Source organism: Giraffa tippelskirchi, chromosome 7 (genome assembly GCF_054371585.1).
Source record: "Giraffa tippelskirchi isolate mGirTip1 chromosome 7, T2T-mGirTip1v1.2.pri, whole genome shotgun sequence".
NCBI classification, from domain to species: domain Eukaryota; kingdom Metazoa; phylum Chordata; class Mammalia; order Artiodactyla; family Giraffidae; genus Giraffa; species Giraffa tippelskirchi.
The window spans coordinates 6,978,379-6,999,367 of NC_137281.1; the positions used below are offsets into that span (position 1 = coordinate 6,978,379).

General features: G+C 54.7%; 3 protein-coding genes and 2 long non-coding RNA genes across 22 annotated transcripts in view; 2 read left to right on the forward strand and 3 right to left on the reverse strand.

Moving 5' to 3' along the window:
- The first annotated feature begins 58 nt into the window (after positions 1 to 58).
- LOC145515227 (uncharacterized) lies at positions 59 to 4,886 on the forward strand. Its single transcript, XR_014060775.1, has 3 exons — positions 59 to 607; positions 2,226 to 2,388; positions 4,621 to 4,886. It is a non-coding gene; the product is annotated as an uncharacterized LOC145515227 (long non-coding RNA).
- LOC145515225 (large ribosomal subunit protein eL37) lies at positions 1,643 to 2,033 on the reverse strand. Its single transcript, XM_081515027.1, has one exon. It carries the CDS (start codon positions 1,997 to 1,999, stop codon positions 1,706 to 1,708), a length of 294 nt encoding a protein of 97 aa, XP_081371153.1. The 5' UTR covers positions 2,000 to 2,033; the 3' UTR covers positions 1,643 to 1,705.
- A 1,016-nt stretch (positions 4,887 to 5,902) lies between the features above and the next one.
- LOC145515226 (uncharacterized) lies at positions 5,903 to 10,224 on the reverse strand. The gene is made up of 3 exons (XR_014060774.1): positions 10,049 to 10,224; positions 9,619 to 9,859; positions 5,903 to 8,578 (listed from the first exon to the last, which is right to left on the reverse strand). It is a non-coding gene; the product is annotated as an uncharacterized LOC145515226 (long non-coding RNA).
- FUZ (fuzzy planar cell polarity protein) lies at positions 6,554 to 12,535 on the forward strand. Of its 3 annotated transcripts, none has more exons than XM_081515026.1 (11): positions 6,554 to 6,768; positions 7,562 to 7,683; positions 7,933 to 8,017; positions 8,504 to 8,572; positions 8,798 to 8,902; positions 9,683 to 9,880; positions 10,029 to 10,124; positions 10,525 to 10,631; positions 10,707 to 10,771; positions 10,854 to 10,928; positions 12,046 to 12,535. In XM_081515026.1, exons 2-11 carry the CDS (start codon positions 7,601 to 7,603, stop codon positions 12,270 to 12,272), a joined length of 1,110 nt encoding a protein of 369 aa, XP_081371152.1. In that variant the 5' UTR covers positions 6,554 to 6,768; positions 7,562 to 7,600; the 3' UTR covers positions 12,273 to 12,535. The 3 variants fall into 3 exon arrangements, with proteins under 3 accessions (XP_081371152.1, XP_081371149.1, XP_081371150.1); XM_081515023.1 differs by lacking the exon at positions 6,554 to 6,768 and adding an exon at positions 7,007 to 7,308; XM_081515024.1 differs by lacking the exons at positions 6,554 to 6,768; positions 7,933 to 8,017 and adding an exon at positions 7,007 to 7,308 and having other exon boundaries at positions 7,562 to 7,660.
- The window catches only part of AP2A1 (adaptor related protein complex 2 subunit alpha 1), a 28,082-nt gene continuing 19,407 nt past the window's right edge, over positions 12,315 to 20,989 (reverse strand). For 2 of the 16 annotated variants that reach the window (XR_014060767.1, XR_014060769.1), the window contains 19 exons: positions 20,575 to 20,683; positions 18,672 to 18,822; positions 18,175 to 18,343; positions 17,887 to 18,024; positions 17,528 to 17,710; positions 17,013 to 17,110; positions 16,645 to 16,876; positions 16,382 to 16,549; positions 16,131 to 16,294; positions 15,748 to 15,813; positions 15,354 to 15,410; positions 15,168 to 15,250; positions 14,938 to 15,063; positions 14,126 to 14,243; positions 13,728 to 13,859; positions 13,527 to 13,643; positions 13,365 to 13,434; positions 13,016 to 13,150; positions 12,315 to 12,755 (listed from right to left, as the gene is read on the reverse strand). Coding sequence is in view for 6 of the 16 variants with exons in the window: in XM_081515004.1 (XP_081371130.1) it covers positions 12,678 to 12,755; positions 13,016 to 13,150; positions 13,365 to 13,434; positions 13,527 to 13,643; positions 13,728 to 13,849; positions 14,963 to 15,063; positions 15,168 to 15,250; positions 15,354 to 15,410; positions 15,748 to 15,813; positions 16,131 to 16,294; positions 16,382 to 16,549; positions 16,645 to 16,876; positions 17,013 to 17,110; positions 17,528 to 17,710; positions 17,887 to 18,024; positions 18,175 to 18,343; positions 18,672 to 18,822; positions 20,575 to 20,683 (2,241 nt within the window). In the remaining 10 variants the exon portion in view is untranslated. Of the gene's footprint in view, positions 12,756 to 13,015; positions 13,151 to 13,364; positions 13,435 to 13,526; positions 13,644 to 13,727; positions 14,244 to 14,937; positions 15,064 to 15,167; positions 15,251 to 15,353; positions 15,411 to 15,747; positions 15,814 to 16,130; positions 16,295 to 16,381; positions 16,550 to 16,644; positions 16,877 to 17,012; positions 17,111 to 17,527; positions 17,711 to 17,886; positions 18,025 to 18,174; positions 18,344 to 18,671; positions 18,823 to 20,574; positions 20,684 to 20,989 lie in introns of all 16 variants that reach the window. The other 14 variants (XR_014060771.1, XR_014060773.1, XR_014060765.1 and 11 more) reach the window with 11 other exon arrangements.

The following is a 20,989-nucleotide window of genomic DNA, read 5'->3' on the forward strand; positions in this document are numbered from 1 at the left end:
GCGCCGCGCGCGCCCCCGCGCAGGACGGCCTCTCGGCGCTGGCGGCGCGCTGGCGGCCATGTTTGTGCGGGGCGCCGACGGCGGGTGGGTTTATCGCCGTCCTGCTTCGCACCCAGTGTATGCAAGACTCAAAAAGGACCTAGAGAACTCCTTCGGGGACCAGAGGTGGAAGCTTGAATTATTGGCAGAACTTTCGAGGGCGCAATATACTGAAAGCGGCGCGCCAGACGCCATTTTTGAGGGGGGCGACCTTTCCGACACCGGTTTCAAGGGAAGGGCCAGGAGACCTGGTTGCTATGCAACGCATACGCTGCCCTTGTTTTCCTAAAAAGACAGATTAGGTTTCTAGTTAAGTTCTTTCTGGTTCTTGGGGGATGGGGGTGGGTGGGTCGTGTGAAGGGTCCAATCACAACGCCTGAAACTGGGTTACTAGGCAACGCTTTAGGTGGCAATCATCTCTGAAGGGCGTGCAGCTGTTTTTCCCCCACTAAAAGAAGCCGAACTCTAACCTAAGTGGAGGTTGCTAAGCAACACCTGATAGTTGTTTTCTGGGAGAAGAGCCAGAAACTGGCCTAGGACACAAATACATTCCAGGTGGATTAAAAATGTAAGTATAACAAATGAAACCGTAACACTGTATAATCCTGAAGACTGGGAAAAAAAGAGTTTCTTATCATTACAGCAAAGCCAGAGGACGGAAAATATTGAACTGTTTGTCCGCAGAAGACGTCATAAACCAAACTAAAAACGATACCCTAAACTGCGGAAGTCAATGTAACATATGTGTTGATACGTATTACTAATACGTATTACTAATCAATAAAAACTTAGGAAAACAGAAATACTTTATTTTTTTAATTGGGGAGGAAACTAAGCAGGTTTTTCCCATAAGCAAAAAATATTAAAAGAAAGTCGTTCATATTCACAAGTTAATGAGTGCTAACACAGGGTCCAATGATATGTCATTTTATCTTTGTCATGTTAATTAATGTTGGAAAAATAAGTCCATGAAGTTTGGAAGGTTTGGGTGAAATGAGCAGGCTCAGACGTGATCTAGTGGAGATGGAAACCAAAACAGCTTGCTCCAATGCAGTTTGTCAATATATTTCAAGGTTAAAGGGTGCATTGCTTTGCACTCAGCAGTATCACCATTTTGTCACATGTACTTGATTGATCCCTTTTTTTTTCTTTGCTGAACGCTTGTAAAGCAAATCCCAACATCGTATCATTTTACCTCTACCTGCTAGATAGGCATCTCCAAAAAGTTGCAGATAACCGCTATGCCATTAACACCTCTAACAAAATTCTTATTTCTTGGTATTGTTGAACACTTAAATCCATAATCAAATTTTCCTAATTCTCGCAAAATGTCTTTTTTTACAGTTGTTTTATTTGCATCAAGATCTAACAATGACTGAACCTGTGTTTAGACATCTTAAAATTCCTTTAAATCTAAAGCAGATCCCTTCTTTTGTATGCTAGTGTAATTAAATTTTAGTAAAATCATAAGGAAGATAAAAGTAAACTGGAGAAAGGCAAAATGATCAACAGGTATGGAGCTTGAAGTGGTATCTAAAATTCCCTCCTAACCATAAGGAAACTTTCCTTTAGATAAGCTGTATGCATAATTGGTTCTGTTAAGTGATTTTTTTTTTTTTTTTTTTTAAAGCCAGAACATTTATTGCGCGACTGATCGTTGAAATCCTTAAGATGAACTGGACGCTGCAACAGCCGCTCGCTTGGGTTTAGGTGTTGTTCCTTCACGGAATCCATGCCTGAATCTGCGGTATACAATTTTTAGGTGCCTCATTCGACCAGTCCCAGTGGTATTTCGTCTTTTAGCTTTAGCACTCCAATTATACTTTCTCTTTCGCTTGGCAGGGTAGCCACACTTGCCACAGGTCGACTTCTGAAGGTGGTAGGCCTTAGAGCCACAGCGGCGGCACAGCGTGTGCGTCTTATTCCGACGCTTTCCAAACGATGACGTTCCCTTCGTCATCTTGCTTCTGCCGCCGAGACCAAAGAGGCCGGAAGAGAAGTGTTAAGTGATTTTTAACCATTACCATTGTTACCGTTAATGGATTACAAATGGTAAAACAATGAGATATTTTAGCTTGGACTTCAGCTTCTGCCATTGATAATTAGATGATATGACATAGTTTTTGCCACATTGGTGGCTTCATAAGAGGTATGGGTAATCTTCAAGGATCTTACCTCCCTCACAGAGGAAACAGAAATTGACAACAACAAAAAAAGATGGGGTTGGAAAAGAAATTCCAGAGGTGCTCACTGGCATTACCAAGAACCTGAAGGCAGCTGTGATGTGAAAAACTTGGTGTAGTTCCTCAGCTAAGCAATGGCCTTCCACAGCAGCTGATGTAATTCCAGGTTAGTCTTCGAGCCTCTTACACAGAGTGAAGTAAATCAGAAAGAGAAAAACAAGTATATTAACGCAAATATATGGAATCTTAGAAAAACTGTACTGATGAATCTAGTAGAGGGACTTGTGGACACAGCAGGAGAAGGTGAGGGTGGGACGAATTGAGAAAGTAGCATTGACATAGATACACCGTTATGTGTAAAATAGTGAGAAGCTGCTAAATAACACGGGGAGCCCAGCCTCACACTCTGTGATGACCTGGAGGGTGAATCCTCCTTAGAGGACTCCGATCAATAGCACAAAGACCACAGCTGCAGACAAGGATTGAAATTAGAATTCACAGAAACAAAAATTAACGGGATGTAGCCCCACCCCCACCCCCAGGATTCGGGTACAGGAATTGTCAGGTTCATAATGTACCACAACATGCAAAATAATAGAAATAAAGTACACTATTTAAGTTACCTTGGGCTGTGTAACAAATTACCCCAAAACTTAGTGGCATGAAACAACATTGTTACTCTGAAGTTCCTGTAGATCAGGAATTGAGATGTGGCTTAGCTGGGTCCCCTGCTTCAGAGTTTCCTACAGGCTATAATCAAAGGGTCAGCAAGGGCTGTAATCATCTCAGGGCACGACTAGAAAGGACCTGCTCCCATGCTCATTCTTGTCATTGTTGGCAGGGTTCAGTTCTTCCCAGGTTATTGACTAGAGGTTCCATGTGTTACTGACCAGGGTCCTTGGACTTTTTAATCAATAGAAATTGATAAGAGGCCAGATGAGAAATTCAGGCAAGGCTTTATTGGGACTCTCCCACGGAAAAGGAGAACAAGAAACAGGCATCCCTGCTTGCTCCGTGAGGGGCAGCAGGCTGGTTCTTTACATGAGGCGAGGGTGGGGAGGGGTTGGGCTGGAAAGGTGGCTTAGGTGGTCTGCCCACCCCTTGGTGGTGCTTTGTGCAGGAACTGGGCACAGTACTGTGCTTTTGCTCCTGGAGCCTCAGAAGTGGCAACTGGTTTGTGGCCTTTTTGTATCTTATAGAACATAATTAGGGCTCAGCAGTAAAAAAAAAAAAAAAAAAATCTGCCTTCAATGCAGGAACTGCAGGAGATGTAGGTTCGATCCCTGGTGGGGAAGATCCTTTGGAGGAGAGCATGGCAACGCACTTTGGTGTTCTTGCCTGGAGAATCCCATGGACAGAGGAGCCTGGTGGGCTATAGTCCATGGGGTTGCAAAGAGTCGGACACAAAGCAACTTTGCACATATGTACATAATTTTCCCCAACTGCGTGCATGCAGTTATTTTTAGTCTCAGAGTTTCTTTGTATTCTCTTGCTCAAGGAGATGTCTGCCTTAAGTGCAAGCACTCTAGTAAAGGTTCCCAAGATTCAGGTCCCAGCCTGACTCACAAGGACCTCTTTTTGGGTAAGTCACGACACGGCGTTGGCTGCATCAGAGTGAACAAGAGAGAGAATACAAGGAAGGATGGCAGTTGCCATCTTTATAACCTAATCTCAGAAGTGACATCCTACCACTTTTGCCAAGTTCTTTTTTTATTATTTCTTTGGCTCTGTCGGTTCTTAGTTGCAGCACGTGAAGTCTTGAGCTGGGGCGTGTGAACTCTTAGTGACAGGAGAAGGGATCTAGTTCCCTGTGCCTGCCATGCGCATGCTCAGTCACTTTAGTCGTGTCCAACTCTGTGTGACCCCGTGGACTGTAGCCCGCCAGGCTCCCCTGTCCATGGGATTCTCCAGGCAAGAAGACTGGAGTGGGTTGCCATTTCCAGGGATGAAACTCAGAGCCCCCTGCCTGGGGAGTGTGGAATCTTAGCCCTGGACCACCGGGGAAGTTCCATATCCATGTAATTGTTTGTGTCTCTAATGCCAAAGTCCCAATCTATCACTCCCCTGGCTGTTCATATTTATCCTTTGTAATATCCTTTATAATAAACCAACAATAGTAAAATGTTTCCGTGGGTTCTGTGAACCCTAAGAGCAAATTATTGAAGATGAGAATGAAATAGTGTACAAGCCCTGTGTCCTTGTCTTTTGAAGTGAAATGCTGACCCAAAAGTTAATGATTTGGAAATATGAAGATGTAGAAACAAAGAATAGCTGTTGAACTGGGGAACTGGTAACAATTTAGACTATAATTCTGCCACACAGCAGAACCACCGAACTCCCAGTTCCCTGAAAGATATAGATAAAGGCCTGACACACATTCCTAAGTTGTTTTTTACAGGAAGCAGACCCGCTCCAGATGAAAACTGCTGACCACAAAAATGTAGACCCTAGACTGGTTGAAACCAGAAAATTGATGATGCTTGAAACTTCACCTAAATGCCAACCAATCCAAGAATGGTCCACGAGCTGATCACGCCCTGCTCCCTGAACATTGTGAAACTCCTCACTGCCCGCTCCAGGGTGGGTCACACAATGTTTAGGACATTAGCCCACTATGGTCCCCTTTGCCTGGCAAAGAAATAAAAGCTACTCTTTTCTACTTCACCCAAACTCTTATCTCCGCATTTCTATTCAGCACCGGTGAACAGACACTAAGTTAAGGCAATAAGAAGAGGGGGTCATGGGGATCCCTGTTATATATAGGCCACTCAGACCGAAGTGTGGGTAACCTGGGGATCCACTACTTCTAACTGGTGTGTGAAGTGGCTGTAGTCGTGTGGATCTGAGACCTTAAGGATGTGAGTGTGTGTCTGTGTGTGTGTGTGTGTGTGTGTGTGTGTAACTCTAGGTGGTTGGTATCAGAATTTAATTGGCTTATAAGACAGTCTGTGTCCACAGAAAACTGGGGAACTGCTTGGTGTGGAAAACCTACACATTTGGTATTAGAAATATTGTGAGTAGAGAAAGAGTTTTCCAGTAGGAAATCCTCTAGGAAGTAGGAAATTTTTCAACTATCCCTGGAAAGTGATCTAAAATGCAAGAAGGAACAGGGAGGGCAAAATGAATCATAGACATACAATTGCCTGAATAAAATAAGAAAAAATATTCAACGAAGGCATTAAAAAAGTCAAATGAGAATGCTAGCAACACTAGTTGCTTAGTCTGGAGGGAGTTTAATGGAGTTAACTTGTCACATTCTCTGTATTTTTTAAGAGAGGTTTTAAAAATGTTTAACCTTTTGCTGAATTAAATGTGATGGCAAAATTTCAAAAATAATTAATAAAAGAGAATTAATGTATAAATTTGAAGCCAGAAGCAAGAGGACAAAATGGATTGAGGAAACAAATCCAGTAAAAGAAAGGAGGAAAAAAGCATAGAAAAGGCAGGACAACAAGAAATATAAAAATAAAATGATAGAAATGGGTCCTTCTTGCCTCTGAGATGGCCCCCATGCTGTCTATGGAGTGTTCTATTACTTACCAAAAAAATAAAGTGATAGAAATAAACCTAAGTATATCAGAAGTCTAAATAAATATAAGCAGACAAAAGGAAAAATTCATAGAACTACAAGGAAAAATTGCTATTCTACTTCATTTGTTATTTTGTTCACCTTGTTCTTCTTTAAATTTCATGTAATTTAATGTGCAGAGAAAACGTCTTATTTCTTATCAGCTATTAGAAATCAAATCCAGAATGTAGGCAAAACATGTTTAAAAGAAATAAATGCTTTCTTAATACAACTATATGTTTTATAAATATATTTGCATAAATGAAGGCAACTGTTCTGAGAAAAACGATTTGATTAACTGATAACTTAATATTTACTTTATCCCTTTGAACACATAGTGATAAGAACCTAACTTATGTCAGTATAGGATGGGCTAAATATATTGTTACATCCATGATATAGGTTAGGATAAGACATTTAAAAAAAAAAGTATATTTCTACAATTTCGTGAGAAAAACAAAGTTTGAAACCAACATTAGCACAGTAGTATCTGTGAAAACGTGAATATCCTGGGTTAAACTCAACTTTTTATTTCAGGGAAGGGATTTCGGTAGGAGTATTTTCACATTCTGCACTATACACTATCATGTATAAATTCATTATAAATAATATTATTTTACGATTCTGGAATATAAAGGACTTCATCTTTCTTGTTCTAATAACAAAAACAACCAAGGCATTTGTTGGTTACTAGGCAACTCTTGCCGGACCAAACCATCCTCGAAGGTAAGAGGGGAGATTGTGTCTTTCTCAATTTTGCTCTAAGGAAGATTGCCCGTGATTCGTCATGCGGCCATCTTTGAGAGGGGCACAGCTATTTACAGCCTTAGAAGGAAACTAAGACTGGTCGTTGCTAGGAAACACCAAGGCACGGTCGGCATCTTTGAGCGGAGCATAGTGTTTCCTACCATAAAAGAGAAAGCCAAGCTAAAGCGGCAGCTAGGCAACGCTTCGGCACCGTCGCCATCTTTGAGTGTGGTACGGTTGTTCGTCAATTCAGAATGTGAAACACACTCGCTTACGTGGTGGTTACTAGGCAGAGCCTTGGGGTAGTCACTACCTTCAAATTGGGCTCTGCATCCTCTTCTTTAAATAGAGTCAAATCGCTTCAAATAGCGACCAGTCAGCTTAGCAAACGCAAAGCCGCCATCTTTGTTAGGGGTACTGTGACTTCCGGCTGGGGCGGAAAAGAGCGTAACGGGGCTCGGGGGGAGGTGCTGGAAAAGGGCATGAGGAGGGGTTTGAGTTGGGATGAGGAAGGCGGGAATATAGTCCTCTTCCAATCAGCTCCCTATCTCGCCCTCTGGCGGCTCCGGACAGCAGCAGCCCGACTTCGTGTGACTATGGGCGTGCTCCGAGGCGGAGATTGACTCTCCCCACGAGGGGACTGGGTGGCGAGCGTTCCAGATGGGGGAGGAGGGGACCGAGGGCACGGTACATCTGCTGTGCCTCGCGGCATCTAGCGGGGTCCCCCTGTTTTGCAGGAGCAGCCGCGGTGGCGCCCCCGCCCGCCAACAGGTGGGACCCCCGGGCGCCTCGATCTCTGCAATAGCAGGGATTTAGAAGGACTTTGGGTCCTCAAGGGAGTAGAGGCTGGGGACGTTTCAGAGTTGTGTTTAGACCGTCGAAGGTGCAATTGACCAGTAATCCTGGTTTCTTGAAGAGGAGGGGCCAGGGGATCTAGAGAGGACGGGGTTGGGGGCCTGAGTATTTGGCTCCCAAGGGGGAGGAGACTGGGGGCTCTTGTCTCAAGATCCCAATCTTTCCCCAGCTCCCATTCTCTGTCATCGGCTCCCTCAATGGAGTCCACATGTTTGGGCAGAATCTCGAGGTGCAACTGAGCTCTGCGAGGACGGAGAACACAACCGTGGTGTGGAAGAGCTTCCATGACAGGTCTCCAACGGCAGCTTGGGGGCAGGGCCAGGGGGACAGCCCCTGTTGAAGATGACCCCAGGTTGACCAGCTCTCCAGCGCCAGCTGAGACTGGGCTGTGGGATCTTTGACAAGGCATTCAGCCTGATTGCTGAGCTTCTTTGTATGAGAGGCCGGTTGTGCTGGGGTGTGGATCCAGGGCCGACCTGCTCTCCTCTTTGTCTTGTTTACTTGGCCTGGACTCATCCTTCTCACCTTCCTTTCTCACAGCATCACCCTCATTGTTCTGTCGTCTGAGGAGGGCACCTCGGAGCTGAGGCTGGAGAGACTACTCCAGATGGTGTTTGGGGCCATGGTGAGACTCCCTAACCACCCCCTCCTTATTTTTTTAAAGTTCTTGTTTGTTTTTGTCCACATCCTGTGGCATGTGGGATCATAGTTCCCAGAGCAGGGACTGAACCCGTCCCCTGCTGGGTGGAAGTGAAGTGTCTTAACCACTGGACCACTAGGGAAGACAGAGAAGTTGCTCAGTTGTGTCCGACTCTTTGTGACTCTATGGATTGTAGCCCGCCAGGCCCCTCCATCCATAGGATTCTCCAGGCAAGAATACTGGAGTACTAGGGAAGTCCCTCCTTAACTCTCTTTCCCAACCCCAGGGATCTGAGCTCTCAGCATCCCTCTCCCTCAGACCCAGGAGTCCAGACTCCCAACTGCCTCCTGTAGAGCCCAGGAATCCTGGTCCTCAGTCCCTCCTCCCTCAGACACAGGAGTCTGAGTCCCAGCCCCTCCTGTCTTATAACCAATTGTCCAGGGCCCCTACTCTCCTATATGGTTCTTCTAGGTTCTTCTCGTGGGACTTGAAGAGCTGACCAATATCCGCAACGTAGAGAGACTGAAGAAGGAGCTGAGGGTGAGGCTGCAGGACATGAGGATGGGAAGTTAGGATACCTGGTCACTGATATTTGAGAACTATGGTTCCCAGAAACCCCTGGGGCAGCCTTATTCATTGGGCTCCCAGGGCATCTTGGTTGTGTGACATCCCCTAGCAAGGCCCAGTGGGCCAGTTTTCTGAGGGGGAGCCAGCAGATTTGGGTGCCACCTGGGTCTTGGGCTCCTCCATTTTCCCTTCTGCTAGGCCAGTTACCGCCTCATCGACAGCTTCCTGGGAGACTCAGAGCTCATCGGAGACCTGACTCAGTGTGTGGACTGTGTGGTTCCTCCCGAGGGGTCCCTGCTGCAGGTACTGGGAATGCCTCGTAAACTTTTTAAACTATCCCTCTGGCCCTGGCTCAGTGTCCGCCTCTTACCTTTGGACCATTGCCTCTTCCCATCCTTTTGGCTTCCAGTCCAACTCCCACTTGACCCTGGAAGGATCTTTCTACACCTTGAGCTGACTCTACCCCTCCCCTGGTCACAGCCCACCTGAGACTTACATCAGCCCCAGGACAAGGTCCCAGCCCCTTAGTCTCATGTTGAGGACCTGAGAAATCTGATGCCCGCCCGCCTTCTCGCCCTAACCTCTGCTAACTCCTAACTCCACAGTCCACCCTCTCCTAGCTGCCTCATAAGTCTCACAAATCCCCACAACTCCTCAGTTTCTCTGCCCTGGCACATCCTGTTCTTTCTTCCACGGAAATCTCTATCTACTCTTCCTTAAATATTGATCTGATTTCATTTGGCATGGCTGCCTCCCAGCATTGTGGCTCTGGGCAGGTGACAACCTCTCTGAGCTTCAGTAGATTGTAGATTGCGCCCACCTGGCACTTAATAGCACTCAATAAACCGTAGCTGCTGCTGTTAAAATTACTAGCTTCGGTAGGACGTGTCAGACTAGGCAGCGGTCACCCTACCTGTTTAATTTTACAGTGTGACTCAGGCCCAGGGAGGGTGAGGCCCAGGAGCATGGCCACCAAGCTAGCTTTGAATTACGCCGGTCTCTTCCCCCTACTCACCCACCTGGGAAGTCTGTCGCCCCTGCTCATGTCCTCTGACTCGCAGTCGGCCTGCCTCCCTTACCCAGGAAGCCCTCTCTGGGTTCGCTGAGGCGGCGGGCACGGCCTTCGTCAGCCTGGTCGTGTCGGGCCGGGTGGTGGCAGCGACCGAGAGCTGGTGGCGGCTGGGGATGCCGGAGGCTGTGCTGCTCCCCTGGCTGGTAGGGTCCCTGCCGCCGCAGGCCGCTCGCGACTACCCGGTGTACCTGCCGCACGGGAGCCCCACGGTGAGTGAGTGGGTGGGGCGGGCAGGGGGAACGGTGAGGGCTGGGAGGAGCGCGCCAGGGGTGGGACCTGGAAGACCGCCTCTAGGAGGCCGGGCTTGCGATGAGAAGGGAAGGAGCTTCGGCCAGCCCACCCTCCTCGCTGCTGCAGGTTCCACACCGGCTACTGACCCTGACGCTTCTGCCAGACTTGGAGCTGTGTCTGCTCTGCGGCCCGCGGCCTCCCCTCAGCCAGCTGAATGCGCAGGTGAATCTGGGCTCCGTTCCGCTTTTCTCCAAGTTCACGTTCTACTCGCGACTCCTGGCCCTCCTCTGAGCACCCTGCGGGGCGAGTGCGTCTTTACCCTGGACCCGCCCTGTGTCCGTCCCGCCCCTCGTAGGCCCGCCCTCTCACAGACCCCACCCCTCGTAGGCCCGCCCCCACAGGCCCCACCCTCTCGTAGCCTCGCCCCCATTATAAGCCCCGCCCCTTTGGGCTCAGCCGCAGTGGCCCCTCTTCCCCATCCTTCCGGGCCTCTCTTCCCTCCCGCGGTCCCTTCTGCCTTTGTGGTCTCCTCCCCAGCTCCCTGGCCAGACTGCCTCCCCTTGGTATCCCCCTGACCTCGCCCTTGGCCCCTGCCTCTCTCGCTGACCACGCCGCCCTGCAGCTTCTGGAGCGCTGGTGGCAGCCCCTGCTGGAGCCGCTGCGGGGCTGCCTGCCGTTGGGACCCCGAGCGCTGCCCGCGGGATTCCCGCTGCACACGGACATCCTCGGGTAGGGCGCGGCAGGGGGAGTGGGTTGGGAGTCCTCAGCATCTCTTTCCTGGCCGTGACACCTGTTTCCCCACAGGCTGCTGCTCCTCCACCTGGAACTGAAACGCTGTCTCTTCACGGTGGACCCCTCGCGGGATAAAGGTGACTGGGAGGTGGGCGGGCGCCGGGAGTGGCGGGCGCCGGGGAGGGGCTCTGCGTTACCCCGCCCCTCTTCCCCCTTCAGAACCGGCTCCGGAGCACCGTCGGCGCCTTCTCCGCTCTTTCTACACCCTGGTCACCGCCACTCACTTCCCACCAGGTCAGCGGCGGGCACAGCGACCCCTTTGCACAGGCTGGGGCACTGGGTCCCAGTTCTCACGAGGCTGGGGTAAGAGGCGGGGGAGGGGAAAGCAGTAGGAGAAGCGTGGACTGGGCATGGCCGTCTGTGAGGCCTGGGCATGTACTCAGGCGAGAATGGAAGAGAGCTGAAGGGAGGGGCACAGAAGGCCCAGTCTGCAGGTTTCAGAGCCTCCTGGCTGATCCTAAACACCGAGACCTCATCTCCGGCCAGGTGCTTGTGTATTGACTCACTTCATCCTCAGGCTTCCCTGATAGCTCAGTTGGTAAAGAATCCGCCCGCGAAGCGGAAGGCCTGGGTTCGATCCCTGGGTTGGGAAGATCCCCTGGAACCCTCGCCAGTATTCTGGCCTGGAGAATTCCATGTACTGTATAGTCCATGGGGGTCACAAAGAGTCGGAGAAGACTAAGCGACTTTCACATCCTCATAGGTGAAGATTGTTTCCTGTTACATCGTCATTTCCATATTATAGATGAGCAAACAGGCTTAGCTAATAAACAGCAGCAGCCTGGCTCCCACATCCACACGCTCCTGCTCTACTGCTGAAAATACAGGCTTTGGGTGGAGGAGGGTGGTAGATTCCATAGAACCCAGGTCCAGGAGGAAAAGCTGTCACACAGAACCTGAGGTCCTGACAGACAGGGACTCAGAGTGACACTACAATCCCAGCAAAAACCCTGATGAGTGTAACGAAATGGTGAAACGTTCCACCTGGAGGGGCAAAGGACTGCCCCTTCCTAGCCATGAGACTCCACCGCCCTCACCTGCTTCCCAAGTGGGGTGGGGTCCTCTGGAGGCCAGTGCCTGGCACCTGGGCAGCATCTCTTGCATGTCTGTGATCTGTACTGCTAACCAGATTGCTTGGAGCTGCACACACAGTGTCCCCAGGAAAGTGGGGCATTGGGGCTGGAAGAGAGGGAGAAAGTCTGATCTCCTCAAGTCCTGACAGCTGGCTGGAGCTGCGAGGCTCTTCCACCAGATGTCAGACTTAGCCCAGGATGGGGGTGGCTCCCTCAGATTGGCATCCTAGTTGTCCAGGCCTCACTGGTCACCTTGACCCTCGCTGTCCTTCTTTCAGAGCCAGGGCAGCCAGAGGAGAAAGCAGAAGAGGCCATCCACCGGGCCCAGGTAGCCAGAGCCTGCTACTTGGTGTCGGGGACTGAGGAGCCAGGCACGGGATGGCGGCTGGTGGCGCTGCAGTTGGGGCCACGGCGGCTGCTGCTGCTGCTATCTCCTCAGAGTCCCACATATGGGCTGCGGGGCCTGGCCACCCACACTCTGCATGCCCTCACCCCGCTCCTCTGACCACTGGACCTGAGTGCCAGACACCGACAAGGACTGGGGCTATTAGCGTCTCTCCGTTTATTCGCTCACAATAATACACAGCCCCTGGAAGGGGAGGGGGCAGGAGGGGCTATGACAGGATGGGGTGGGAGGGGAGGAGGCACTCACTTCCCCGGCCCCTCTCCCCTCTGTGCTTCGGGGGAAAAGGGAGGGAGGGGGCTCCCCCTTACCCCCCCCAGAATGTAAACAGCAGCAGATGAACAAAAATAAAAATACAAAAGGCCGGAGGAAGTTCCTGGGCATCCCCCCACCGCAGGGTCTTCCCTGTCACCAGCGGAGGTCCCTCGCTGCCCCATCCACCAAAGCTGCCTCAGTCCTGGGGGCTGCCCAGTGCCGGCCACATCCCCGGGGGGCAGAGTCCAGGGCTCAGAACTGCTGGGCCAGCAGCTCACACAGGTGACGGGAGACGGGCTCCTTGCTGGTGCGGAGGGTCAGCCGGTACATCTAGGGGGGACAGGGCAACTCAGGGAGAAGACAGACGGGATGGAGAGCGGGGGAAAGGGGGTTAGACATAGGGCAGATAAATGAGAAAGGATCAAGGGGTCAGAAAGGTGATAGAAGAGAGGGAAAGGATGAAAGGTAAAAAAGAGGTCACAAAGGGTGTAAAGGATAGAGAGAGCCAAAAAGCGGGGAGGAAAAGGGAGAGGAAGACAGAAGAGCAAAGAATGCACACAGAGCAGGAGGCTTTGGAAACCACCACTCACCTGAGCCTGGGCATTGGGCTCCAGCCGGAGCAGACAGCCCACCTGCAGGGCTTTAGTCTGGATGATTCCAGCCCCCACGAAGTTCTCAGGGTTGGGGTCCACATTGTCCAGGAGAGCAGAGCCAAACCCCAGGAGCTAAGGGGGAAGGAGGGTGCCCGATCTTGGTTAGCTCCCAGACAGCGGCATGCCAGTGACCCCAAACCCTTGGGAGTGGAAATTAGTCCCACTTTACAGATGGGAAAGCAGGCTCAGGTAGGGCAGCCACCACCCTCCAAATCCCAGAGTTCGGGGGAGGAGAGGGGCTAGGGCTGGGATGGTAGCCCCCTGCCTCTCCTGTCTAGCCTCTCACCTTGGCCTTAGTGACCTCCGCGTCCATGGGGTGGTTGGCTTTGAAGATTTTCTGGGCCTCCTGTTGGGGGCTAGGGGCGGGACAAGGTCCAAGTCAGGGATCTGGCAGCCCCAGTCCCGCCCACCTTGAGGGCGGCTTTGGCTCCCCTCCCCCGCAGCTCACAGGCTCAGCTGCTTCCAACGCTGGAAGAAGTCCTGGGCCGCCATCTCCGTTGGCTGGAAGAACTTGTTGATGGTCACTGGGAGCTTCAGGGTGAGGGACTGGGGGGCGCCCCCGTACCTGGCGGGAGAGGGAGGGCTCGTCAGGCCCCGCCCCCGCCCTGGGGGCCCCGCCCACCAGGCAGCGCCCCACCTCCTGACTCACCGGAAGCGCACCGACAGGAGCGGTGGCGTCAGGAAGTCCCGCAGACACTCAATGTTGAGCACCTGCTGCACCTGCGCCCCGCCGTCCACCTGCGAGGCCACCCGCTTGGTCTGTACGGCCAGCTGTGCCCGCCTGTGGTCAAGGAAGCCAGAAAAGCGAGCGGGGGAGTGGGGAGGAATGGCGGGGCGCCAAGTAGGGCAAAGGGACTTCACCATCATCACCTGATGGCTTAGAACTTTCCTGGCGACCCCAGCCCTGCCGTCCGGGGCTCATCCAACAAGGCCCAGCTGCAAAATCCTTCCTAATCCAAACCTCTGACCTGGGTGCCTCTGGCTTTCCACAGTGGGTTCAGGCACCTCCATTATGGCACAGGTCACGCCCTGGTTCTGAAGGCTGACCTGGGTTTGAATCCCAGCTCTTCTTAGAGGTTAAGAAGTCATTTAATCTGTCTCAGCCTCATCTTCAAAATGGATGTAAGTGTCCTCAGCAGTCAATAAAATAATCTCCCACAAGTACCTGTCAATGCGTTTGGTACATGGTAAGTTCACTGAAACGGTAGCAATCGGTGTTACCACCAGCTACCTTTGGTTCGGACAACCCAATGGCAAGTTGGTCTTACGTCTCTCCCCCCGCCCCTGCCCAGCACAAAGCTGAGCCTACAGGGGTTCTCTGGAAATGTTGAATGAAACAAAGAGCTGAAAAGGTCTTCAAGTTTTGGGGTCTAATTACTCTAATTTCCAAGTTGTGGAAACTGAGGCCCAGAGAAGGGGGACAGGGGACTGACACTACTCAAGCAGTTCCTTCATGCCAGCCACCCTTCCAGGGTCTTCCAGCCACACTGATCTTCAAAACAAGACTGAGAAGGAAGAGGAGGATCCACACTTCACCAAAGGGAGAGCAGGGCTCGGAGAGGCCAAGTGACTGGCCGAGGCACTGGAATCATGGGTGTGGAGCCCAATGGAAGACAAGGTTAGGACACAGCAGGGGGCCTTACAGGTACCCACTGAGGCCCAGAGCATGTGGGATTCAGGAAGTAACACCTCCTGCATCCCTGTCACGTCATATAAGTGTCCTCTCCTGTCCTGGGAAAGAGGCCCACTCCCTCTTACAGATGATGCTAAATCTCAGAGAAGTACCATGGGCTCAGGCTCTCAAGGAAAGGGGCCAAACAGGGATCTGGATCTGTTTCCCGGCTGCCAGGAAAGCAGACCTGGAGGGGCAGGGCTGGGCCAGGCCGAGAGGATATGAGTCTGGAGGTCTCCGGGGTGGACCACGGTGGGAGAGAAGTTCTGGAACTGCACTGAAGTCTTGTTGCCATAGAAGAGATACATGCGGCCTGCAGGAGCAGGGGTGAGAGGCAGGGCTCCATCTGAGTTCCTTCCATGTCCTCCCCAAGCCAGGGTCTCCCAGAAATCTCACCCCATTGCCCTCTGGACCCACCCAAGTTCTGCCGGAACTCTGACTTGACTCCAATCTGCAGCAGCTGGTTCTCAAACAGGACTCCGTTGTTCCTGCACACGAACCTGCGTGGGACGGTGGGAGGTCAGGATGACGGTGCCTGCCTGGGCTCTGCTCTGTGCTCCCCACTTGTCCCTACTTCCCTCCTCAACCTCACCCACAACTCACTTATTCAGCAGCTCATCGGCTTCTGGGATGGGTGGGCCAATGTCCTCAGGACCTGGGCTGCAGGTGGGAAAGGAGGGAGATGGGAGAGGGCTTGGGGGGCTAGAGGTCAAGGCCCAGAGCTACTGGTGGGAGACGCAAGCCCTGAAGGAACAGAAGCCCAGAATCCATACACCTGGATTCCCCACAGAGCCCCTCAATCAGACTGGCAATTGCCTCTGATGGGAATAGGACCCTGGCAGGAACCATCACCCCCCTACCCTGTACCAGACGGCCCTGATTCTCACTCCCAAGCCCTCGCAGCTCATCAGGAGAGCCTGCTGAGAGCTCCCAGTCCCCTAACCCTCCCTGGGGGATACAAGAGTCTGCCCCCCAACCCCCTGAGGCCACCCCTTACTCAGCAGCTGGAGCTGGGTCAGCCAGCAAAGCCATGGGGCTCTCAGGGGCAGGCGGCTCCAGCTCGCTGGGCCATCCAATCCCAGAGCAGACAAGAGAAGACAGGCGTGGCAGGCAGCCAATCCCAGAGAGGCAGCAAGAGGGTGGAGAGAGAGAAAGAGAGAGAGAGACGGGAGGAGAGAAGGAGAAGGAAGAGCAGGCTGAGACGGTGACGGGGAAGGACAACACAGGGTGGCCAGGGTCAGCGAGAGCCCAGAGTGGCCCAGAGGGAGGGAGGGGGAGACCGGGGCAGGCGGCAGCCAGGGCAGACACGAGGCTCGGGAGAGGGGAGTTGGGGTGGGGGACAGATTAAAAGGGGGCCGCCCTGGCACCAGGCCGGGGTACCTGAGGAAGGCCTCCTCGGGGCTGGGCCCCAGGCCGGGCTGGGCGGCCGGGCTATCGGAGAAGACGTCCACCAGGAGGTTGCCTGCACCCGAGGGGGCCGGGGGTGCCGCCGGGGGAGGGGCTGCTCGCAGCCCCAGGAGGTCGGCGGAGGGCGAGGGTGTGGACTGCGGACAACGTGGAAGCAGGTGAGAAGGGGCCGGTCTGGCCAGGTCCAGCCACCCCACCCCCGGCCCAGCCCCCCAGGCACTCACCACGGTGCTGGGGGTGGGCTCTACGCCCCCATTGATGTCGTGGCTGCTGGGGTCCCTCCGGCTGTCGTCCAGGGCGCTGCCAGCCCCCGGCCCCTTCTTGCGCTTCAGCTTGGCCAGGATGGATGACTCGCGCTCGGGGAAGGGTGGCATCTCCTCCAGCACCGTGGCCTGCAGGGTTCGGTCAGGGACGGGCGTCAGCGCCGGTCTCAGGCGGGAGCGGGGGCAAGGCGCAGAGGTGGGGCACGTGGGGACTGGGCGCTGACCAGGACGTCCGTGCTGGCCACCGAGCTGAGGGTGAGGTACTCGACGGCCCGCTGCTGGAGCTCCACGTCGGCGTTGCGCAGCTGGGAGCCGGCCCGCAGCACGCCCTGGATGGTGGCCTTGGTCTCCGGGAAGAGGTTGATGAACTTGATGTAGGTGGAGAGCAGCAGGGCCCGCGTGGCCACGCTGCACAGGTGGAACTTGGAGTGCAGCAGGGAGAACTGCACCGGGGGGCTGTGGGGAGTGGGCAGATGTCGGTGGGCAGCCGGCTCCACCGCCCTCTCCCAGAAGCCCCCCCGGGAGGTGCGGTCTCCCTCAGAGGGACCCTTCCCAGGACCCCAGGTGGGCCCCGGAACCCCAGACCCCTCACCTGGAGCGGGGGTCCCCAGCAATCAGGTTCCCAAACTCCCCAAGGATGTAGCCGCCGACCTTCACCATGTTCTCGTGGCAGGCGGGCGCCTGCAGCGCCTGTGGGCGGGGACAGCGGTGAGCAGCACCATCCTGGCTCAGGAGCACGCAGCACATGCCAGGCGCTCTGCTGAGCCCTTGACTCCTATTAACTGAAGACGCCTGGAGACTCTGCTGTGGGTGGGTTTACAGCTGGGGAAACTGAGCCACAGAGCAGTTAAGTGACCGAACTGAGCTCACACAGGGAATAAAACGGAGCTGAATGGGCCCTCCTGTCTAGGGTGGAAGGAGTGGGAAACTGGCGGAGCTCGGGGACCACTGACTGCACACCGGGCATCCTGTGCCCTGCTGACCCTCACACTGGCCTGTGGTGGCGCAGCCCCTCTGAGGATGGGGCCTGGGCCAGCTGGCCCCACAGCCCCAACTGTCCTGGCTCTGCCCTGATGCCCCATCATGGGGTGAGCTGGGGGTGCTGACCTCGAAGACGGTCTTGGCAGCGTAGCCCTGCACGTCGTCGCGGTTGGTGACGATCTGCAGCACGCGGTACCACACCTCCTCGCTCACGTAGTCGCCCGCGATGCGGATGAGGTTGAGGATGGTGTCCACGTACCAGCTGTAGTCCACAGCGTACTTCTCAGCCAGGATGGCCACCTTGAGGACCTGCCGGCCGGAGGGAAGGTCGGGCTTGTGTGTGTGCCCCAGGCAGGGGAGTCGGGGTGTGGACTCGCCACATCTGGGCTTGGCATGTCCCCACCTGGAGACCCTGGAGTCTGGGGGCCCGGCCCCTCCTCCCTCAGGCCCTGGAATCTGGGTGCCCGGCCCCTCCTAGGACTCACAATCTCTTCACGAATGGCGTAGTCGGCCGTCTCCAGGTACCGCAGCATCTCTGACACGATCTGCTTGGCGTTGCTCCGGTCACACATGGCATAGAGGAGGTCAGCTGCCCGCTGCCGCACGCTGACATCCCGCTCCGTCTGAGGAAGGAGAGCAGGTAGGGTGTGCTCTAGGCTCCCTTCTGGCCTGGGCTGGTCACCCAGGGCCGCTGGGTCCCCGAGCCGCTCTGAGGGAGCAGAGGAGCCACAGGCCAGGTCAGTGTGGCCGGGACAGGCTCCCAGAGGTCGCACCTTGAGGGCGTTGATGACGGTGTCGATGTGCGTCTTGACTGCCTCGTGGGAGAACTCGGAGCTGGCCAGTGTGCACATGCTCTCCAGGGCCAGGTAGCGCAAGTTGGTCTCCCGGTGCTGCAGGAACTGGCCGAGCTGGTTACAGGCCCGAACCAGGAGGTTGGGCTCACTGCCGGTGCGAGAGGGAGAGAGGGGGGGCGGGGGCAGTGAGAACACACGGCTGACCTGACGACATGGAGGACTGGCCCCAGCCGACGCATCTCGCATCCCCCTCAGGACCCCGCTCTGAACTCCTGCCCTGTCCCAGTCACCATTCCTGGGGACCCGACACCTGGGCCGTCCAGCCCAGATAAGGATAGCCAGGAATTCTGCTCCGCAGCAGGGGCCCAGGGCCCACGAGTCACGGCAACACTCCACAACCACATCGCCCTCCTACCTCGAAGTCACGTTCCCAGACCCCATCCCCTAGGACCCGGGAGTCTGGCCCCCGCAGGCACCTGTCATAGTGGATAATGAGGCTGATGGTCTCAAAGAGGATGGCGTTCTTGGCGTTGGAGTGCTGGACCTTCTTGGACTTGGGCGGCTCCTGGGCCTTGTTGAGTACAGTCTCCAGGCACTCCACCAGCCGCCCCTTCACGGCTGCGTCCTCTGAGGAAACGGAGGGCACGCCCCGGGTTGAGCTCCCTGCTGGCCTGGGCCCCCCTGCCAGGGGGCAGAGGCCACGCCATGGCCCCTGTCCTCCAGAGGAAGAGGGCAGGCCCAGCAGCTTCAGGCTGGGGTCTTGACTCCCCCAAGCCCTTCTGGGGCCCCTGGGCCGCACAGGGAGGCTGACAGAGGACAGGACCCCAGACCTGGGCTCTCGCCCTGCTCTGTTCTGACTCTGCTGGGCCAGAGGCGGCACCCCGGGAGCCCCCCTTTCCCCTGCTGCAGCACCCAGGCCCTGTAGGAGTCTCACAGAGCAAAGACAGCGCCAGGAACCCTCCGCAGAGACACCCCCAAACCCGGCCCTTCCCAAGGAGGGGTCTGAGCACCTGAGACAGTTGCCAACAAGGAGCTCACAAAACCCAGAGAACCGCCATTCCCTCGCCTGTGAGGTGACCCCAAGTGGACTGAACAGCTGGCAACTGTTCCAGCAAAGAATGTGGCACCCAAACCTATCAGGAAATTCACGAGATAGAAAACCAGCTAAAGGACCCAGGGAGTGATCAGCCGAATCCAGAAGGTTTGACACACCGCAGCACAAAATTCTGTTTTTTAAAAAACAGGCAGTGGGAGGCCCAACTGTTCCAGGTGGGGGGCAAAAAATGACAAACACATAATCATAGTTAATTTGCAGTCCTAGACGGTATTTTTTAAGCCTGCCCTGCACACACCCCAGAATTATGAGGTAGGGCTTACTTAGGCTCTAGCTGTACCTTTTCTTAAGGGGTGAGCAAAGAAGCTCAGCTGGGGAACAGCCTTCCCCAGGGACTCACGACAAAATTCACCCCTGGTTTCACAGGCTGAGAAGGGCCTTCTGTCACATACGTCACACACTCTGCTACAGTGCATGCACCCTGGCTGCGAAGATTCAGGGCCGCACACCAGCCACCGTCCCCAGCAGGTGCTCAGCACCCTGGCTGAATCAAAGGGCACTGTTTCTCAAGCACCTACCATGTGCCGAGCACCTCAGCACAGGGTCCCTCAAAACTGCTCTGTGATGTCAGACAGCCAAGAACCCGGACACTCCGGGGGAGCCCGGCCCACGTGGTAGAGGGAAGGGGTTACGTGCACGGACTCAGGGGTCAGGCTCTGCTCTTTGTCGCTGCCCGGGGCCTGGAAAGATGCCTCATCCCCAAGCCCCCGTTTCTGAGATGGCTGCCCCTCGCCAGCTCTGCGGGGGACGGCTGGACACCCTGGTACAGCACCTGCTCACTGCAGGCCCTTCGTCCACACGAGCACTGAGGGCATGAAAACCCCTAACAGAGCTACGCTGACTCCTGCCACACAGCCTGGAGTTACCCCTTAATGTGCTAGGTAGCCTTGGGCAAGGCCCCCCTCTCCAAGCATCAGTTTCATCTGACAGAGCCCCGATGTTCCAGGGCGGGGGCGTTGAGCCTGGCTTTACAGGGCCCGGGCCCACAGCAGGGGAACCAAACGGTGATCTGTCCGTTCCCTGTGCTGGGGAAGGACTCCCTGCTGCAGGTGCCCCCCGACCCCAGCCCCTCACCGCCTCGAACAACATACTCGTCCCAGAGCCTGAGTGGGCCGTGGGCTTGGCACTGCCCCCACTGCAGCCTCGGATCAGGGGCTAAAGGCACGAGGCCAGCCTCCGGGAAATCTGGACACAGACCCCTGGCGCCCCACCCCCTGGCCAGCCTTGGGGTCGGAGGCCCCCAGACCCCGGCCGCTTGTTGGTACCTGGTGGCGGGTAGCACTGCAGCAGCCGCAGGAGCTTCACAGAGAGCCAGGGCGCCGGCACGAAGTAGTAGGTGTAGTCCTGGAGGTCAGTGGAGGCCGAGGAGACGATCTGGGGGCAGAGAGGGGCGGGCAGGGGCATGGGGAGGGGTGGCTGTCACAGCATGAACCTTTACGGAGCAGAAACTGGAGGCTCAGGGAGGGTGGTGAGGAAGCCTCGGGGACACAGAGTGTGACCGGGTGGATCTAAGTCCAAGCTAGGACTGGTCGATTTTTCCAAGTAAAGCTGGTGTTGGGTGGGCAGGGAATCTTGGCCAATCCGATCCACTTCTGTGAACACCTGACTCCAACTCGGTACCCCACAACACCCTGGGCCACCTCCACTAGCAGCTGGACCTCACCTGCTCCCTAGAGCATA